The sequence below is a fragment of the Phyllostomus discolor genome, chromosome 1 (genome assembly GCF_004126475.2).
Source record: "Phyllostomus discolor isolate MPI-MPIP mPhyDis1 chromosome 1, mPhyDis1.pri.v3, whole genome shotgun sequence".
Lineage (NCBI taxonomy): Eukaryota > Metazoa > Chordata > Mammalia > Chiroptera > Phyllostomidae > Phyllostomus > Phyllostomus discolor.
In genome coordinates, this window is record NC_040903.2 from 67,037,248 (window position 1) to 67,054,352 (window position 17,105).

General features: G+C 45.5%; 1 protein-coding gene across 2 annotated transcripts in view; it reads right to left on the bottom strand.

The window, feature by feature from the left end:
• The window catches only part of FAM171A1 (family with sequence similarity 171 member A1), a 127,323-nt gene that overhangs the window by 18,078 nt on the left and 92,140 nt on the right, over positions 1 to 17,105 (bottom strand). The window contains exon 5 of one of the 2 annotated variants that reach the window (XM_028505869.2): positions 12,406 to 12,582. The exons of the other annotated variant lie outside the window; for it this stretch is intronic. Coding sequence (XP_028361670.1) covers positions 12,406 to 12,582 — 177 coding nt within the window. The remainder of the gene's footprint in view (positions 1 to 12,405; positions 12,583 to 17,105) is intronic. 2 annotated transcript variants of the gene reach the window in all.

Sequence of the window (17,105 nt, forward strand, 5' to 3'; positions counted from 1 at the left end):
AAGTGTTTTCATCACAAGAAAAAAAACTTTTTCTTCATTTTTGCATCTATATGAGATGATGGGTGTTAACTAAAGTTATCATTTTAATAATTTCACAATATATGGTAAGTCTAATCATTAGCTGTGTACCTTGAACTTATACAGTGTTGTATGTCAATTATAGCTCAGTACAACTGGAAAAAAATTCTGAGCTCAGATGAGGTAGAATCTTTTGCATATCAACTTTTTAAAAGATTATTATCAAAACCGAAACCCAGATTTAAAAATCCTGGTGGACAATTCCCAGACCCCAAAGAAGCTCTCGGGGTCTACAGGCCCCCAGTGGGAGAAACATGGGGTCTCACTCAAGAAGAGCCTGGACATCTGGGATCTCCATCCATCCCAAGTCCCAGCCTTGGTTTCCTCCCCTGTGGAGTGAGCACAACACTACCCATTGCTGGAGAGACCACAGGCACTGAGTGTCACCCAGGACAAGAGCAGGGTGGGTGGAAGTTCAGACTGCCGGCCACCAGCGGGCTCGCTCCTGGTAAAACACCAGGGGGCTCTGTACACCAGGGGGATCGGCAGCTCTACTTACTCAAATTAAAAGGCATCACTTATTCTGAATCGTTAAGAGTTATTTGGAAATAGGGCAAGAGCAATAACATTCAAAATATGGAACAACTGGTAGAGCACGGGTACCAGCTCATCAGATTGGGTGTCTGGGACACACCAGCTGTGCAGCAGTCCTGGCTGAGACGGGGAGACTCAATTCAAAGGCATTAGGCATTTGCTGTGCCTGTCCTTCTGTCCTCTACCATGCTTCACCAAAAACGTGCTAAACAAATACGGACAATAATGGTTATAACAGTAATGGCTAACACTTACAGAGAGCCCTTCAACCAGTGCCAGGAACTACTTTAAGTGTTTTCCATTCACAGTAACTCCATGAGGTAAGGACAAAGACTGTTATTCCCATTTGGTATATCAGAAAACCGAGGTTAACCCAGAGGTTAAAGAACTTAACTGAAGATCACACAGCTAGTAATCCAAAGAGGAGCCAGTATTCCAGTCCAAGCTGCAACTGCTGGGCTACATGCTCTCCGTATCCTGTGCTCCTGCTGTTGGGTTGGCCAAACAGTTGGTTTGGTTTTTCTGTAAGATGGCTCTAAGAGTGCTTAGTTGCTTTGAACTTCATTTGAAACAATTTTGTTACATTGTATTGTGACAGATGTCATATCAGCGTGCACTTAAGAAAAGCTTACCAAAATTGGTGAATTTTTGTGCAGCCATTTTAATATTGAAGATGGAAGAAAATATGCAATACTTTCAGCATATTATGCTTTATTATTTCAAGAAAGGTAAAAATGTAACTGAAACGCAAAAAAGGATTTGTACAGTGTGTGGAGAAGGTGTTATGGCTGATTGAACAAAGTGGTTTGTGAAGTCTCATGCTGGAGATTTCTTGCTGGACGATGCTCCACAATTGGGTGACCAGCTGAAGTTGATAGCGATCAAATTGAGATATTGAGAAAAATCAATGTTCTACCATGTAGGAGGTAGCCATCATGCTCAAAATATCCAAATCAATAAAGTTACTGGTAAAAGTGGAAAATGTATCTTTTTATTTTATGGAAAAGATCGTATGGACTTTTTGGCCAACCCAAGACACGCTGCACAACCAGAGCAATATTCAAATCTGTCAAGAACACTTTTACCTTTTAACTACTCGTTTCAGTGGCGATAACTGAAAACAGAAGACATTTAAAAAGTATTTGGTTCTGACATAAGCTATGGCAGCTTTACTTCCCTAATTATTTTTCACCCAGGCTGAGAACAGAGCAAGCATGTTGGATGCAGGGCTTGAAGTTCGGACCAAGTGGCCCCAAAGCAAGAGGCCTCTGGGCTCCCAGGTGACGGGGAAGCCAGCGGGAGGATGCAGACTGGCCACAGATAATCCACAGAGTGAATATTCTGTAAGTGGTAATTAAGCGTTGACTGTAACATGAGACACATTTTCTTTTAGGAGGAACATATTGATCTAAGACCACAAAGTGGGCAACAGTCATTTGTAAAGCTTGCCAAAAATGGTTTCATTTAAACTCAAGCATGGAAAGTTCTAGCTCTATATGAAGTGACACTTTAGGAAATTAAGTCTCTGTGAATAGGGTTTCAAAACAAAAGGGACCCCGGACCACAACCACAATATAGCAAGCGTAGTGGCATTATTCTCTAAGAATTCTCATTTGGTGGGGTGGGGGGGCTACAAACACAAACGGCCTCACAATTCTTAGGAATGGATTGGTATTACAAGATTGTTTTTGAGTTGCTAGGCAACATCGAAAAACAAATGTCCATGTTCTGAGATCACTCTGCATTCACCCTCCCCACGGACAGCTCGCGTGTTCGCCGCCGCACTCCCCTCCTCCTGGACCACGGAGTGGAACCTCGCAACTGGGATGCGGCCGGCCTGTCGTGGCAACAAGACACCAATCTGTGTCTCAGACACAAATCCCAGTTTGTTGGCCACCCGGCAGCCAAGGTCTCAGGCAAGACAGTGTTTTCACCGGACTGTTCTCATTCACACCCAGATGGAGCCCTCTGCCTTCAGCGCTCTTTTCTGCTGCACGGCTCCGGTCAGCCTTCCTGGTGGGCACATCGCCACTCTCTCCCTCCTGCACAGCTAACCGAAGCCCCACCGATCCACTTATACGGGCAATTGTCACATCTGGGAAAAAGAAGGTAGACTTTCCAGGAGAGTTATTTCTTTGTTTCTAAGGAAGAGCCTTGCCTGCGGGAAGACCGCCTTTCCCGGGGCTGTGTGGGCAGCACTCTAAAAGACAGGTCAGTGTGCTCTGCTCTCCGGTGCGTTAAAAGACAGGAAAGTCTGTTCCCTCAACCATCAAGTCTCTTCTTTTTGAAGAAAGTAAAGATGAAGCACCTGGTTCAAAAACTGACATCACACATGGAAATACATGCTTAATATGACAGAAACGAGCTCCCTTCTTTTGTTCTAACTTTCGCCGAACGCACATAACGTAGTTCACCCGGCAATTCAGTCGCTTCCCCTCAGCACCGCGTGTCCCTTTCCATCTGGGCACGTGGCTCGTGACATTTACAGAAAAAGAGATGCTAGCGATATTTCCATTTTCTTATGTTACAAACGTAATTTAGAGCTTTAAGAACTCCCACCCCTTCCTCCGAAAAGCAATGAAATGGAGCAACATCTTAGCTCGGTGTTTTAGATCCAGCTCCACCTTCCAGGGCGGCTGGCCACGACTTACCAAAAGGACTAGCTCAGGGAGCCCAGCATCGGCAGGAACACTCACGCTCTGAAGCAGAAACAAACCCACTACAGGCCAATCCTGAGTGGGCATCCCTAGTGCCCGATCCATATGTGCCATACATAAGACGCTGGTTCAGTAACCACCATTTCTATAGCAACCCACACACACTCTGCAGGCTGTGCTTCGGAAAGGCAGTTAGAACTGGATTCCACAATGCAGCTTCGCTCAGAACACACTTTTATTTCTGTCGTCTCATTAGAATGAGAGTATTCAAATCAAGTAACCTAAGTTATCATCAGACAGCAAAAACCTGTCACACACATAACAGTAATTCTCGATTTCTTTGCCACTCAATGTCCGTCGGTGCCTTTAAATTCAAACCACTGACCTGGTTTGCTTGCACAGCAGGGACCATTCCCCAGGGCAACAAGTCAGATCACAGGCTGACAACCCGGGACGTCGGACAGCCATCTGCTGTCCCAGTTATAGGCAAAAGAGAGCACATGCATGTAAAAGCGAGCTGACACAGTCATCTCTCACTGTCCAGAAAGCCTCAGCCACAGCACGGTCACCATGACCAACACGTCAAACTGGCCCCTGCACAGGACAGATCTGAAGGCATGTGTGCCCACTGCGTCCCTCCCCTGAGGCACATCCTGACCCCCGGGCACTGGCACCGGCCTTGCACCTCTTCTCAAAGGAGGGAGCACCATTAGAAGACTATAAATTAAAGACATCTGTGAATTCCTCAAAGGAAAAAACTTGCTAAATCGAGTCCCCTCTTGCATGATAAATCAAGTGGCATTTTAACACAATGGCTCCAGCACTGCGTGTAAATGCAGCAAAAATTTCAATTCCAGTACATACAACTTGAGCTTCTTAAAAAAATTTTTTCCCCAAGGGTACACATAACATTAGCCAACTCATATTGTTGCAACATACTAGACACAATCCAACTTTATGTTCTAAGATGGTGTTAATCTGTTATGTTACCCTCTTATGAGCATGTGGGTTGAAACATGGAGATGCTAAATAATGGGACATTCTTTGCCTGTTTCAAAAGAAAAAATTAAAAGACAACTGTAGCCACTAAACATAAATGACAATCTCGATAAATGGCACTGCCAATACTGACTCTACTCTACGGGGGCCTGGGGGCAGCAGCCCCAGGTTTCTCTCCCAAATGTTCAGTCACCCACCACGCATGGATTGAAGTATTCGAGTGAGTGATAAAATGTGAATTTATTTTTTCAAATAGCAGTCCCAGAATACTAAAAAAGAATTTCACCATTCTTCAGAGAGTCTGAAATCTTGCCCTACAAAGAAGGCGTTATCACTCTGAGCATCCAGTCACTTCCGGCAGAATGCTGGAGGGTTCTCTGGATAAGGGCAAGTGCAAAGGGTGACTGAACCAGACACCCCGGGTTGGTCCTGCACAGTGTGTAGGGTGTATCTGCATTCTTATACTGGATGGTAAGAGCTTCCCTGAGGAATGCATTTGAGATCAGGGAAAACAAAATGTTCTGCAACAGGCCAGAGAGTAAATATTTTTAGTTTGTGGGGACATGCAGACTGTCACAGCCCCTCAGCTCCATGGTGTAGTGAGACAGCACCCCCGTAGCCCGTTTGCGAACAACTGGGCACAGCTGTGTGCCTGTGTCACAGTCCATCAACTGAGTGGCTTATAAACAACAGAAATTCACTTCCCGCACTTCTGGAGGCTAGAAGTCCAAGATCAAGGTGGCATGAGATTTAGTATCTGGTGAGGACCTGCTTCCTGATTCATCGATTACACACACCTTCTTACTGTGTCCACCCAGAAGGGACCAGCGATCTCTCTGCAGGCCCTTTTATAAGGGCACTAATCCCATTCATGGGGGCTGCACCCTCGTGACCTAATCACCTCCCAAAGGCCCCACCTCCTAACACCATCACACTGGAATCAGGTTTCAACACCTGAGCTTTGTGGGGGCATACAAACATTCAGTCTCTAGTATCTAATAAAACTTTATTTAGGTAAGCTTACATTTCAATTTTTATAATTTTCATGTGTTATGAGATACTCTTTTTCTTTGGATTCTTTCTTTCAACCATTTAAAAATATAAAAACCATTCTTAGCTTTTGGGCCACAGTTGGCTTTATACTTATTTAGGTGAAAAAATTTTAATGAATTCACAAATTTCTATCTCTGGCTGTTAAACACTTTGAAATTGTAATTACTTAAACTTATCTCAAAAGTAGATAATTTAAAGTGTTAAACTGGTTTGAAGTGATTATCATACTTGAATTAATCATAAGTAGCAGTTAATTAGTAAATAGTTATATACTTAAGATGTATTCCTATTTTTTTCCTGATCTGATAATACCACCTTGGAACTTTTTATTTAACTGAATAATTTAGTTTATACTTAAATAATATTATCGATTACATATATTAGTAGTAAAAAACATGAAATATATAGGCTTCTATTGAGTTTAGTAAGTAAAGAATGTATGGTTATTTGATTGTGTCCATCCAATCTTAGAGATAACGTTTTCAGAAAACACAACTTAATTCATTTGATTATTTTTGAATAGCTATTCAAACATTGGCTTTTTCTCTGCACACAATCTGTGACGGCCAGAAATCTGGCAGTTATGGTCTTCACTGTCGATGCTGAGTTAAAAAGACCATTTACACAGAAAGAGATCGCCTATACAATGGAGATTCCCAATGGGAACAGGCCCCATGCCGTGGGAATGACTTCCAGAGGACTGGATAACTTCAGAGGCTTCAATGATTTCTACTTCGTGTTAGTTTTCTATTGCTGCTGTAACAAACTACCATAAACTTCAGGGCTTAAAACAACACAAATTTATTCTCTTATAGTTCCAGAGGTCAGAAGTCCAGTTTCACTGGGCTATAGGTAAGGTGTCAGAAGGTGGGTTCCTTCTGGAGGCTGTGAGGGGAGAAGCTGTTTCCTTGCCCTTTGCAGCTTCACCTGGATGCTTACACTCCTTAAATTGTGGCCACTTTCTCCATATTCACTCCAAGCTCTGCTTCATTGCAATCTCCTGGTTCTGGCTTCCCTGCATCCTTCTGAAGGACTGCTGTGATTGCAGTGGGCCCATCTGGATGGTCCAGGAGAATTTCCTCATCGCCAGACTCTTAATCACATCCCCACAGTCCCATCACCATGTGAAGGAATACTCACAGGGTCCCAGGGATTACAATGTACACCTGTTTGAGAGGCCATTATTCAGTCTGCCCCACATATAATTTTTTACTAAAATAAATTTTTATTTGTGAGTTGTATATAAACTAATGTGAGGAAGGCTGGTGCTCCCATGGGCCTATGCCACACTGTTGTGACACACAAGGTCTGTCCAGAAGCCATCCAGCCAGGTGCTATGAAAAACAGAGACACTTCCTGAAGCACACATGAGACACAAGAAACACTGTACAGAGGACAGTGATGCCTCAGTTCCCTTCAAAGTAGGCACCTTGGGACCTTACACAGTTCTCCCAATCACCATTGGCTGACCCTGAATCTCATCAACAGTCTGAAATCTCTTCCTTTTCAAAGATGATTTTAATTTTGAAAAAAGCCAGAAGTTGCAGGGTGCCAAATCTGGGCTGTAGTGGGGCTGAGTCAACCCTCTACAATCTGGGTGATTTGATGTGTTGCCCAAAAACTCTGCATGAGATGCAATGCATGAGTAGGCATATTGTCGTAATGAAGCTGCCAATCACTAGTTGCCCATAGCTACAGCCTTCTGAATCATTCGAATAGTTTCTGCAGAGGAATGTTCAAGCTTAATGCAAAATTTGATGCAGATTTGTTGCTCTACTCACTCAGTCATTTTGCATTCGATGGCCACACAGTACACAAGCTAACTCAACAGTGTCTACCACCCCCACTGACTAGTGCAGTGAAGTTGTCACTGTTCACACATGCACATTCCAGTCCAGTCTCCTTGGCTGCCAGGGTACACTGATGTCATGAAAACCATCTCATTATATTAACAATGGCTAACTTTTTCCAGACAAATGTTGAATATATGTATAAATTCTGAGAGAAAGCTTCAGTGTACAGTTGACACTGGAACAATGCAGGGGTTAGGGACGCTGATCCCCTGCACAGTCAAATGTGCTGTGTATAATTTTTTATTCCCCCCAAACTTAGTCATCCCTCAGGATCCACAGGGGGTGAGTGGTTTGAGAACCACCTTCACAGTTACCAGAATCTGCCAACACTCACGTCCCTTACAGAAGATGGCACAGAACAGTGCACACAGTGGCCCTCCGCATTCGTGGATTCCCAACCACAGGCTGAAAACACTGTTTTCAACCCACGGTTGGTTGCATCTATGGATGCAAGACCTGGGGATATCGAGGGTTAACAGTATATTTACTGGGAAAAAAAATCCATGTATAAATGGACCCATGCAGTTCAAATTGTTCAAAGGTCAACATCATGTTATTAGGCACATAAACTTTTATACTCCCAGCCCTACTTATCTATATTCGAGTATAGTCATTCAAAAAAGAAGAGGCAGGAAGAAAGAAAAAATAATGGCAGCAAGATGGAGACACTCCAATACAGTGGTCCTTTCTCTGAATACCATGTGTATGCGCACAGACAGGTGAGGGTAAACTCTATGTGTACAGTCACTGTACGTGCAGATGTTACACTGTCACAGCTTTACCTGTCCTGACTCTAAAAACATCTGATTCAATAAATATTTTAGTTGGGTACCCAGTATGTGCCAAAATTTTTTTTTTAAGATTTTATTTATTTATTTTTTTTAGAGAGGGGAAGGGAGAGAGAGAGGGAGAGAGAGAAACATCAATGTGTGGTTGCCTCTCACCCTCCCCCTAGTGGGGGCCTGGCCTACAACTCAGGCACGTGCCCTGACTGGGAATTGAACTGGCAACCCTTGGTTCGCAGGCGGGCACTCAATCCACCGAACCATACAAGCTAGGGCCAAAAACTATTCTTGATTACAAGGATTCAAAGACTTGGCAAGGACACAGATAATAACTAAGAAACTACAACACCATGTCCTTATATGCTTCTAGTATCACTATAATAGGTACAATGTGTCTAAATTGCTGTTTAGGGGATGGAGAAAGGGATTTGAAAGGCGAGATGCTGCTCACACAAAGTGGAAGGCTGCGAGGGAGTCCTGAGCATTCGCAGGAAGGGCGAGTAGTTGGTTGTGGCAGCAACAAGGGCGCGCAGGACACAGGGGATGGTCAAGAGGCAGGGAGACAGGCGGGCCAGCTCTGAGGAGATGAGCGTCATGCTAGGCAGTGTGGATGGACTGCCTCACGGTGAGTCGCTCTACGACACTCTCAGGTGGGAAAGTGGTCTGTCATTTTGAAAGACAGCTCAGGTAGTTCAGGTAGCAGAAGACCTACTAGAGGGAAGGAGAGGCGGAAGGCAGTGAGACCAGGGGCGGAAACTGACCAGAGAAGAGGGAAGCTTCAGAACCAAGGCAGCGGTACCAGGAGAGGAGAGGTGAGGGCAGGGTGGAGAAACGCTGACCTGACACTCACATGACTCTGCAGGGGTCCGGGCACGGCTGCTTGGGGAAGTGGAGAAAAGAACACACTGGGGATAACCCTGAGGTTGCTATTGCGATGGTCTGGGAGATGACACCCTTAACCAGAGAAGAGACACAGATGAACAGGAGATGGGTTGGAGTGAGGGGAGTTGCTGAGTTTCAGTTTTAGACACGGAGAATTTGAGTTTCAGGTAGGACATCCAGAAAGAGATGTCTCACAGACATGAGACACACAGAGCTGAGACTCAGACGAGGGTGTGCAGATAACTGTGGGAGTGTGAGAAGTGCTGAGATGCCCCTGCAACTGCACAGAAAGTAAGTTAAGAGCTGGGCGCAGGGCGAAGCCCAGGGGCTGGCAGATGATGAGGACACAGGGGGGCATTGAGTCAGAAAGCCAAGAAAGGAGGGCCCTCTGCAGAGGACAGAAAACCATCAAATGCTGCAGAGGTGTCTGTCCAAGAGGATGAGGAGGTCACCTCTGTTCACAATCGGGCTGCTGCTGGCGAACTCAGTGACATTTGCTTCAGGAGAGTGGCAAAGTGGAAGAGGGACTGCAGTGTGCAGAGAAATGGGGGCAGCGCACAGGGAGCAGTCCTTCCAGAAACCTGGGAAAGCAGCTTGGATGGCATGGTACCAGGAAGCCTCTACAGAATGGGGAGAACTTTGTGTACCTAACAGACTCTTAGGGCACGCTTGCTTGGTACACCAGGCACTGTACTGAGCTTCTTACAATATCAACTCATTTACTCCTTGGTGTGGTTGACTTTATGTGTCAATTTGGTTAGGCCACAGTTTCCAGATTATCTGTTCATGTGTGTTTGGATGTTGCTCTGAAGTTATTTTTAAGACAAGACTAACATGTAAGTCAACAGACTGGGGACAGCAGATTACTCTTTATTACATTGGTGGGCCTTATCTAATCAGTTGAAGGCCTTAAAAAACAAAAAAGACTGAGCTCCCACAAGGAAGAGGAAATTTTTGCCAGCAGACTACCTTGGGCTCAAATTGCAACACTGGCTATTCTCTGAATCTCCAGCCTGCTGGCCCTCCTGCAGAGTTTGGGCTTGTCAGCCTCCATAGCTGCGTGAGCCAATCCCTTAAAACTTCTCTCTTTCCACACATGTGCGCGCACACACAACACTGTTTCTCTGGGGAACTCTGACTAGTACACTGTTTGTAACAACACTGGGTACTATTATTATCCCCACTGTACAGCTGAGGAAACACAGACAGGTTAAGTAACTTGGCCATGGCCATGTAGCATGTGGGTGGCAGTGCCCTGTGAGCCCCTGCTCTTTCATCCTCACCTGAGGACATTTGTTCATTGCTTTGAGAGAGAGAGGAAGGGAGAGAGAAACACTGATAGGAGAGACACAGTGATCTGTTGCATCCCATATGCACCCAGACGAGGGACTGGACCCGCAACCTAGGTATGTGCCCTGACAGGGAGCTGAACCCACAGCGTCCTTCGGTTACAGGACGGCGCGCCCACCAACTGAGCCACACTGTTCAGGACTGATTCCAGGCTCTTAACCACATGCTGTGCTGCTCCAGAATGACTCAATGATGTTCAGGGTCAACCAGAAGGGCTAATGGAAGGGGCAGAATATACAAGGAATGAAAATAAACAAATGTAGTCTTGTTCAAATGAGAAAACAGGCACAAGTGATTTGCCCAAAGTGGGACTTACAATGTTACGAGGAGCAGAACCCAGGTTTTCAAGGTATAAAATGCAAGCTTTCCCCTTTCTCCTTCATATTTTCTCTCCATTCCTCTTTGCCCGTATCCTTTCCTCCCATCAGAAGTCCCCTGCTCTTCATAGACTCTCTCTGTCACACCCCCCTGGCGTTGCTCTCTCCTGGTGGCCCAGGGCTCCTTCTGTCCTCAAAAGTCACCGAGCTGCAGAGAACACACGCCAGTGACAAAGTGCCCTTCTCACTGAGGGCAGCGTGACCACCCACCCACCATCGCCGGGTTCTGTGTGTCTGGTAAAATCACCGAATCCCACACAAAGAGTTATGGGGTCTGTTAGTAATTATTCAAAACGTAAAAACAAAACAACTCCCCACCCCTACCCCCAGAAAGACCAACAGGCATTTGGTTCCAGAAATAAATTTCTATAAACTACTCAAGAAATTAGCTGTCTTTGAAAACACACTTGGTGTTAAAAAACCTCCCAGTAATCTGCATTGGGTTGCTTGAAAGCCAGTGTTTTCAAGCGTGACTTCCTGGGACCGGGCACCAAAGGCTCCCAGGCCAAGGTGCCCCCAGGGCCCTGAGCACACACACGAGCTGCCGCAGCATTATTCTGAGTGTTGACGACAAAACGTCCTGAAGGAAAATCTGGAAATGTGTATCAAAGCTTCTGAATGTGCACTTTTTTAACCCAGCAATTCTACTTCTTCCAAAATTTTATCTCAGAGAAATAATCATGACCGCGTATAAAGGTTTACTATAAAGATAGTTATCATGCGTTGGTGAGAATATTAATGTTCTTCCTGACTGTAGGGGATTGAGCCCCTGAATCATAATGGACCCATGTGATGGGATGCTATGCATTCATTAATGTTAACACTGCAGAAGAGTAGCTGATGCTATGGAAGGATGTTCATGACATGCAAGTGATTTTAAAAGCACGTTATAGAACAGTACATAGCACATAATCCCATTTCTGTTAAATATGTACTTTGTGGAAGGCAGCCTCCTGGAGGCCCCTACATCCCCACTGCCAAGTGCACACGCGCCTGGGCAGCCACCCCACCCCCACTGTTGGGCTCCCTGACTGAGATCGTCTGCAAAGAAATGACAGTATACTACGTTGACATCAGGCTATAAAAGACTGTGACTTCCATTTTATCCACTTGTGCTTTGTTAATTTTAATTTTTATTTCTTGTGTATTTTCCCTTGGATCATTTGGTCTGGTGTTTGGTCTGGTGGAAGCGAGCTGCAGTGCTGTGAGCAACCCCCGGAGCAGCCCTCATGGGGAAGGACTGGAGCCTCTGCGAGGGACCGGGCGCGCTTGCCAGCCCCCGTTGAGCCTCGAGACGAGTGTGGCCCTGGCTGACAGCCTGTCTGCAGCCTTGCCAGAACCACCAGGCCGGCTGTGCCTGTGTTCCTGACCCTCCAAAACTGTGCGATGACAGGTGTTCACTGTCGTCTAAAGCTGTTGGGCTTGGGGGCAATTTGTTACCTGGCAATAGATAACTAATCCACGTGTGCACTGTGAAATGACTGAAGGAATATGATCCAAAATATTGTTTGTGGTTCTTTCTAGGTGGTGGAATAATAATTTTTCTTTTCTTTTTTTTTTTGGTGTGCAATGTTGGCAATGTCTTCCTTTTTTCAGAAAACAGTAAAATCAACCACAAGACCAAGAGACATCATACACCTTCTAAAGAATCAAAGTATAAAGATTAGGGGAGCCATAATAACGTTTAAAGATTCTTTTCAAGTAAATTAGCTTAAATGTGCAAAAAAGGGAAAGAAAAAAAAGGAGAGGAGACTCGCATGAGCCACCTGAAAGAAAAACCAACCAGAAATGACGAAGTCATCTGTTAGCCGGCTGTCGGCACAGGTGTCTCGCTTACCCAGCTTCTGGTCAAATCGCCATGCTGCGACATAGGCATTGTGCCTCAGACTGCTCTGTGTGGCCAGGGGCACCGTGACATAGATGGGGCCATCCACCAGCACCGGCGTTCCATCGCTGCTGAGCAAGTGCACGCTGACCGCTGTGACTGGGCTCAGGTCGTACCGGGTGCCGTTTCCTGGAAGCAAGAGGCATTCTCCATCACATGCACACAAAGACTTGCATGGGTGGAGCTGTGGGTACCGTCTCCAAAACTAAAACAGACAGCTACCAGTTGCTGGGTACCGTGACTCCCATCTGCCAGGGACTGTGCTGAGCACTTGACACCACAATCCTCCCCTCAACTGTCTAAGGTAGGGAACATCCCCATTTTACACAGAGAGAAACTGAGGCTCAGAGAGGGTCCTAATGGGAGCTGGACTAATGGCACAGAGTAGTTGGTGTTAGGGATCCACAGTCTGGCTGCGCATTCTAATTACTGTGCCTTGCTTTAAAAAAACGGCCTCAAAAGGGAAGGGGTGTGTGGAAATCCCTGAAACTGACCCCTACACAGAGGGAGCCCCATGCACATGTTAATTACTTGGCAGATCACCAAAATGAAACCCAGTATTTTTAAGTAGAGATTGCCATAAAAAGAAAAAAGTAAATTTCTTCAAGGAGTGCTTCAAAATATTAACTTACTTCTACTAAAAGCACACCATTGAAAACTTGGGCTTGAAATATTTATGAGTTATTTTAGTTGCCAATGTTATTTTGATCTGTTTAAAAGGAATTTAATACACCAATTATTCCGCATTAGAGGCCTTTTATCCAAGCCAGTGCTTTAATGACTGTCTACTTTACAGATAAATTAGGCAATGCTTATGAGAGCAACATTATATTTATACACGTAAGCAATCCATTTTAGAAAAACTTTTTTTCCAGTGAAATGTAATCACAAAATGTATTCTGTCATAACTGTAAATCTTGCCTTAAACACAGTGACAAAAACACAATGCTAAAAAAATTTTAAGCTACATTAGAACATAATCTGTAGGATTTCTTATTAAGCTATTTACATATTTACCTACCCACCAATTATCTGAGCAAATTCAAACCTTCAATCAGGACTAAATTTAAACATTTAAAGCCTGTGGATGAAAAGGGGGCCCCATACTAAACCTGACCAGCTCAGGGGAGGCCTGTGAGGCCTTACAAACTCAGAGACCTAAAGTAACCACACAGGATGGTCTGAAATGAAACCTTCTGAACTGAAAGCAAGCTAAGACATGTAGGTAGTCACGTCCTAGGGCAGAATCTTCCCTGACAAAGGTCAATATCACCTTAACTGAGTCTGTCTGTTGTACTTTTGCATCTAAGATAACATATCTTTGGATTGTCAGAGTAATTCCTTTTTTGCCAGGCCCCTCGGGGCACAACACCCCCTCCCCAGTGCAGGACCACAGAGCCCTGATGGTCACCTTGTTCTCCCTCACACCATCTCCACCTGCCGTCAGTGTTAACTGTTACCTGTCCTGGACCCACCGATGGAGAAGTATTTCTCTCTTCATTTTACTCTTCATCCAGTCTCAGAGGTTTCCTTGCTTTGCTTTCTCCTGCCTCCCCGATCTACCACCAGTGAATTTTACGTCACCCTCCTTACACCCCCTCCTTTCATTCTGATGTATAAAATGAGCAAAACTGCGTTCTCTGGAGCATTTTCTTAATTTGTTGAGATTTGGCTTCCTGGCAATTGTCAGTTCAGCTCAAGTAAACTCATAAAACTTTTAATGTTTCTTAGTGAACTGTAGGGTTTCAACAAGTTAGAGCTAAGCCCTTCGTGGGGCAATGTCTGTGCAGCGAATGACAGCAGTATCCTTGTGATTTATGCCAGCATCTGCTTTTCAGTGTAGGGAAAGGTGAGGAAAGGGGACTTCGATCCAAAGGTCCGCATTGGGGTCATAGATTCAAGTTCTGAAATCTTTTTGTCTGACCATTTCATTTCAGATAAAGAAAGCCAAAACCCAGAATTTACCAGGTTTCTGGACAACACATCTTGTGGTGGAGCTGACCTAAATGTGCGCAAAGGTGACAGAGAAGAAGAGCCAGGTCTGCAAGGGGTACCTCTCTGCTAGGTTCTGTGGGGTTCTCTCCATGAGACAAATTAAGTTACTTACTAGACGCCACAGAAACAACTCAGAGATAATGGCTTCAGCTAGGCAGTGCTGCCTCCTTCCTCAAAGCTGAGGCGGGAAGTCTGAAGAGGGAAGCGGCAGGTGGAGTCGGAAAGCGTTCCAGACTCAGCGTCATCCATCCTTCCCCCACTTCACTGTGCCTCCCCGACTCCCAGCAGTGGCAGCCCTGGTTCCCCACTCATCACCTTAGCATTCTCCCTTCCTGTTATCTTGCATATTCCTGGCCCAGGAAGCAGGGTTCCCGTACCAGGTGCTTAGGTGGCCTCAGGCAAATGACTTCACTCCTCCAGGGTTTGTTTCACTTATCTGCCAAACTGAGGGGGTTGGACTAGATGCTTTCCTGTGAGTCTACGGGAAGAAACAGACTCAGCTATAAATATTCCCAAGTAAAGTGCAGCCCTGCAGAAAAGGGCATATTAATTTAATGCAATATACATTAAGTTCATGTGATTCAACGTTCTTTTAAAAGTCCTCTGTCTGAAGACACTGCAGGCACGTCTGTCTGCATACTGAGGCCTCCCCTCTCAGTACCCCACTACATGCCTTCCAGATGACCCTCCCCTGGCCCTCCCACTTTCTTTACTCTGGAAAAATTCATACTCTGAAAGGCTAAGTTGTTTCTCCTCCAGTCCTTGTTATGAGACTGTAACTCTACATAACATTCTGAGCTCTGTGTACCAGGGGGTCTTTCCTTTCTGTTCCATCTTGTTAGCTGGCTCCTGTCATGTCTGCATGAAGACAGGTGTCAGGCCGAAGCAGCAAGGCTGGGACAGCACCACTGGCCCATACTCGGCACCTCTGATTTGTAACATGAGGGGTTTTGCTCAGACAGCATCTAGGGTTCTGTCTGGCTTTGAATCTCATTACTGACTTTTCTGGACTGCACGACAGTTTCACCCATTAGTCATTTAACTGACTCCCCTCTGTCTTCCTGGAGTTACCAGAAGTATCAACAATTTCTAGAAAACCCATTGGGGCCATCCCAGAACAATGCTGTGCTTTCTTAGCAACCACAGGGGACAGTATAATGTTGTGCAGGCATGGTACGTGGCCCTACGTGACGCCAGGAAATTAACGGAGCAGATGGGAGGGCATGAGCAAGTGAGGAAGTGACTGACATCTCCATGTGGCTACATCTCTCTATTTACAGTTCTTAAAGTTCCCTCCAAACTGAACACAGCCCCCTTAGGACGCTCTGAGGAAGCCAGCCTTCAGAGCACTGTCCCACTGCATCCGTGGCATCTGTCCGCTTTCATGGAACTCTAGTTATGACCTGTCACCTCACACAGGTATGTGTGGTCTGGGCTCTCATGCTAAGCTGAAATCTTCTAGATGCAGTTTATAAAACAGGAGGCAAACGGCTATGGGGCAGAGGAGAAGCTGTGCAGTGACCTGGAGGTGGGTGCCCAGCGGCTCAGCCGCTGGGCTGGTACAGGGGGTCCGCACGGCCACACCCTCACACGTGCTGGCGACCACACCGTGGGCGGCTGGCTGCCTTTCCTGTTAGCACTTGGAAAATTCTTCCCAGGTCAACTTATCCATTATTTCCGTGGAAGAGAAGTTGAATGTAACCTTCCAAAGACCTCTCTTCCCTCTGAAATAACAGTGATTTAAAAAAAAAAACAAACTGCACCAAAATCAATGGTCCTTTGCCTTTCTATTCTTCTTTCCCCATCATCTCAGATTTCATAATTCATTCAAGAGCTCTAGGAAGTGGGGCACAGAAAAACGAATGAGCTCCCTGCAACGAGGTCATTTCTCCAAGTTGGGGTTTTGTGGTTGTGCACCACTTTGTCAGGGAGAGTGGGGGAGATCCCACCATGGTCTCAGGTTATACTTTATCATGTTCGAAACACGAGTTTTCTCCCAGGGCTGTGCATTTAAAGTAAAAATGAACACTTTTCCCCCATAATGTTTACTTAAGATGACTACCATGCATCTGTCTGATTACTGACTACGAATTGCATCACGATCACATAAAAATTGAAGGAAGAAGAAACATTTCCAAAAACAAGTACCGCGTACAGAAGGAAAGTAAATGACAAATCACCAGGTCATCGATCTATAACCAGTAACTAACTAATGTTCTACAAAGTGGATCAGACGTTGCAGGTTCAGAAGCTTTTTCAGAGTGACCAGTTACATAATCATTCTGAAGTGATATTCAATGGAAGTGTCCCTGGGAAGTGCAGTTACTACTCACCCATCAGGATCAAACCCAGAACAGCCTCTGGTTTTTGAGTTTACGCTGTGACTAGACCAAGTGTCAGGGAAAAGAAGAGTGGAGACAAGAAGTGATTCAGGACTTCAGAATGCACCACGCTGCCGTTGCCAGGAGGACTGGGCCCCGATAGCACCCAGCGCCTGCTGGACTGTGCTGCTGGCCGTGAGCAGAGGCGGAAGGCACCTGTCTCCAGTCTTTACTGATCAGATTTACCACAAATTTTCTGGCTGGCGGCTTTTACTTTCTCTGATATTTTTGGGGGGTGGAGAGCACTGGTTTGCTCACCTCGGATCGGCCCCACTG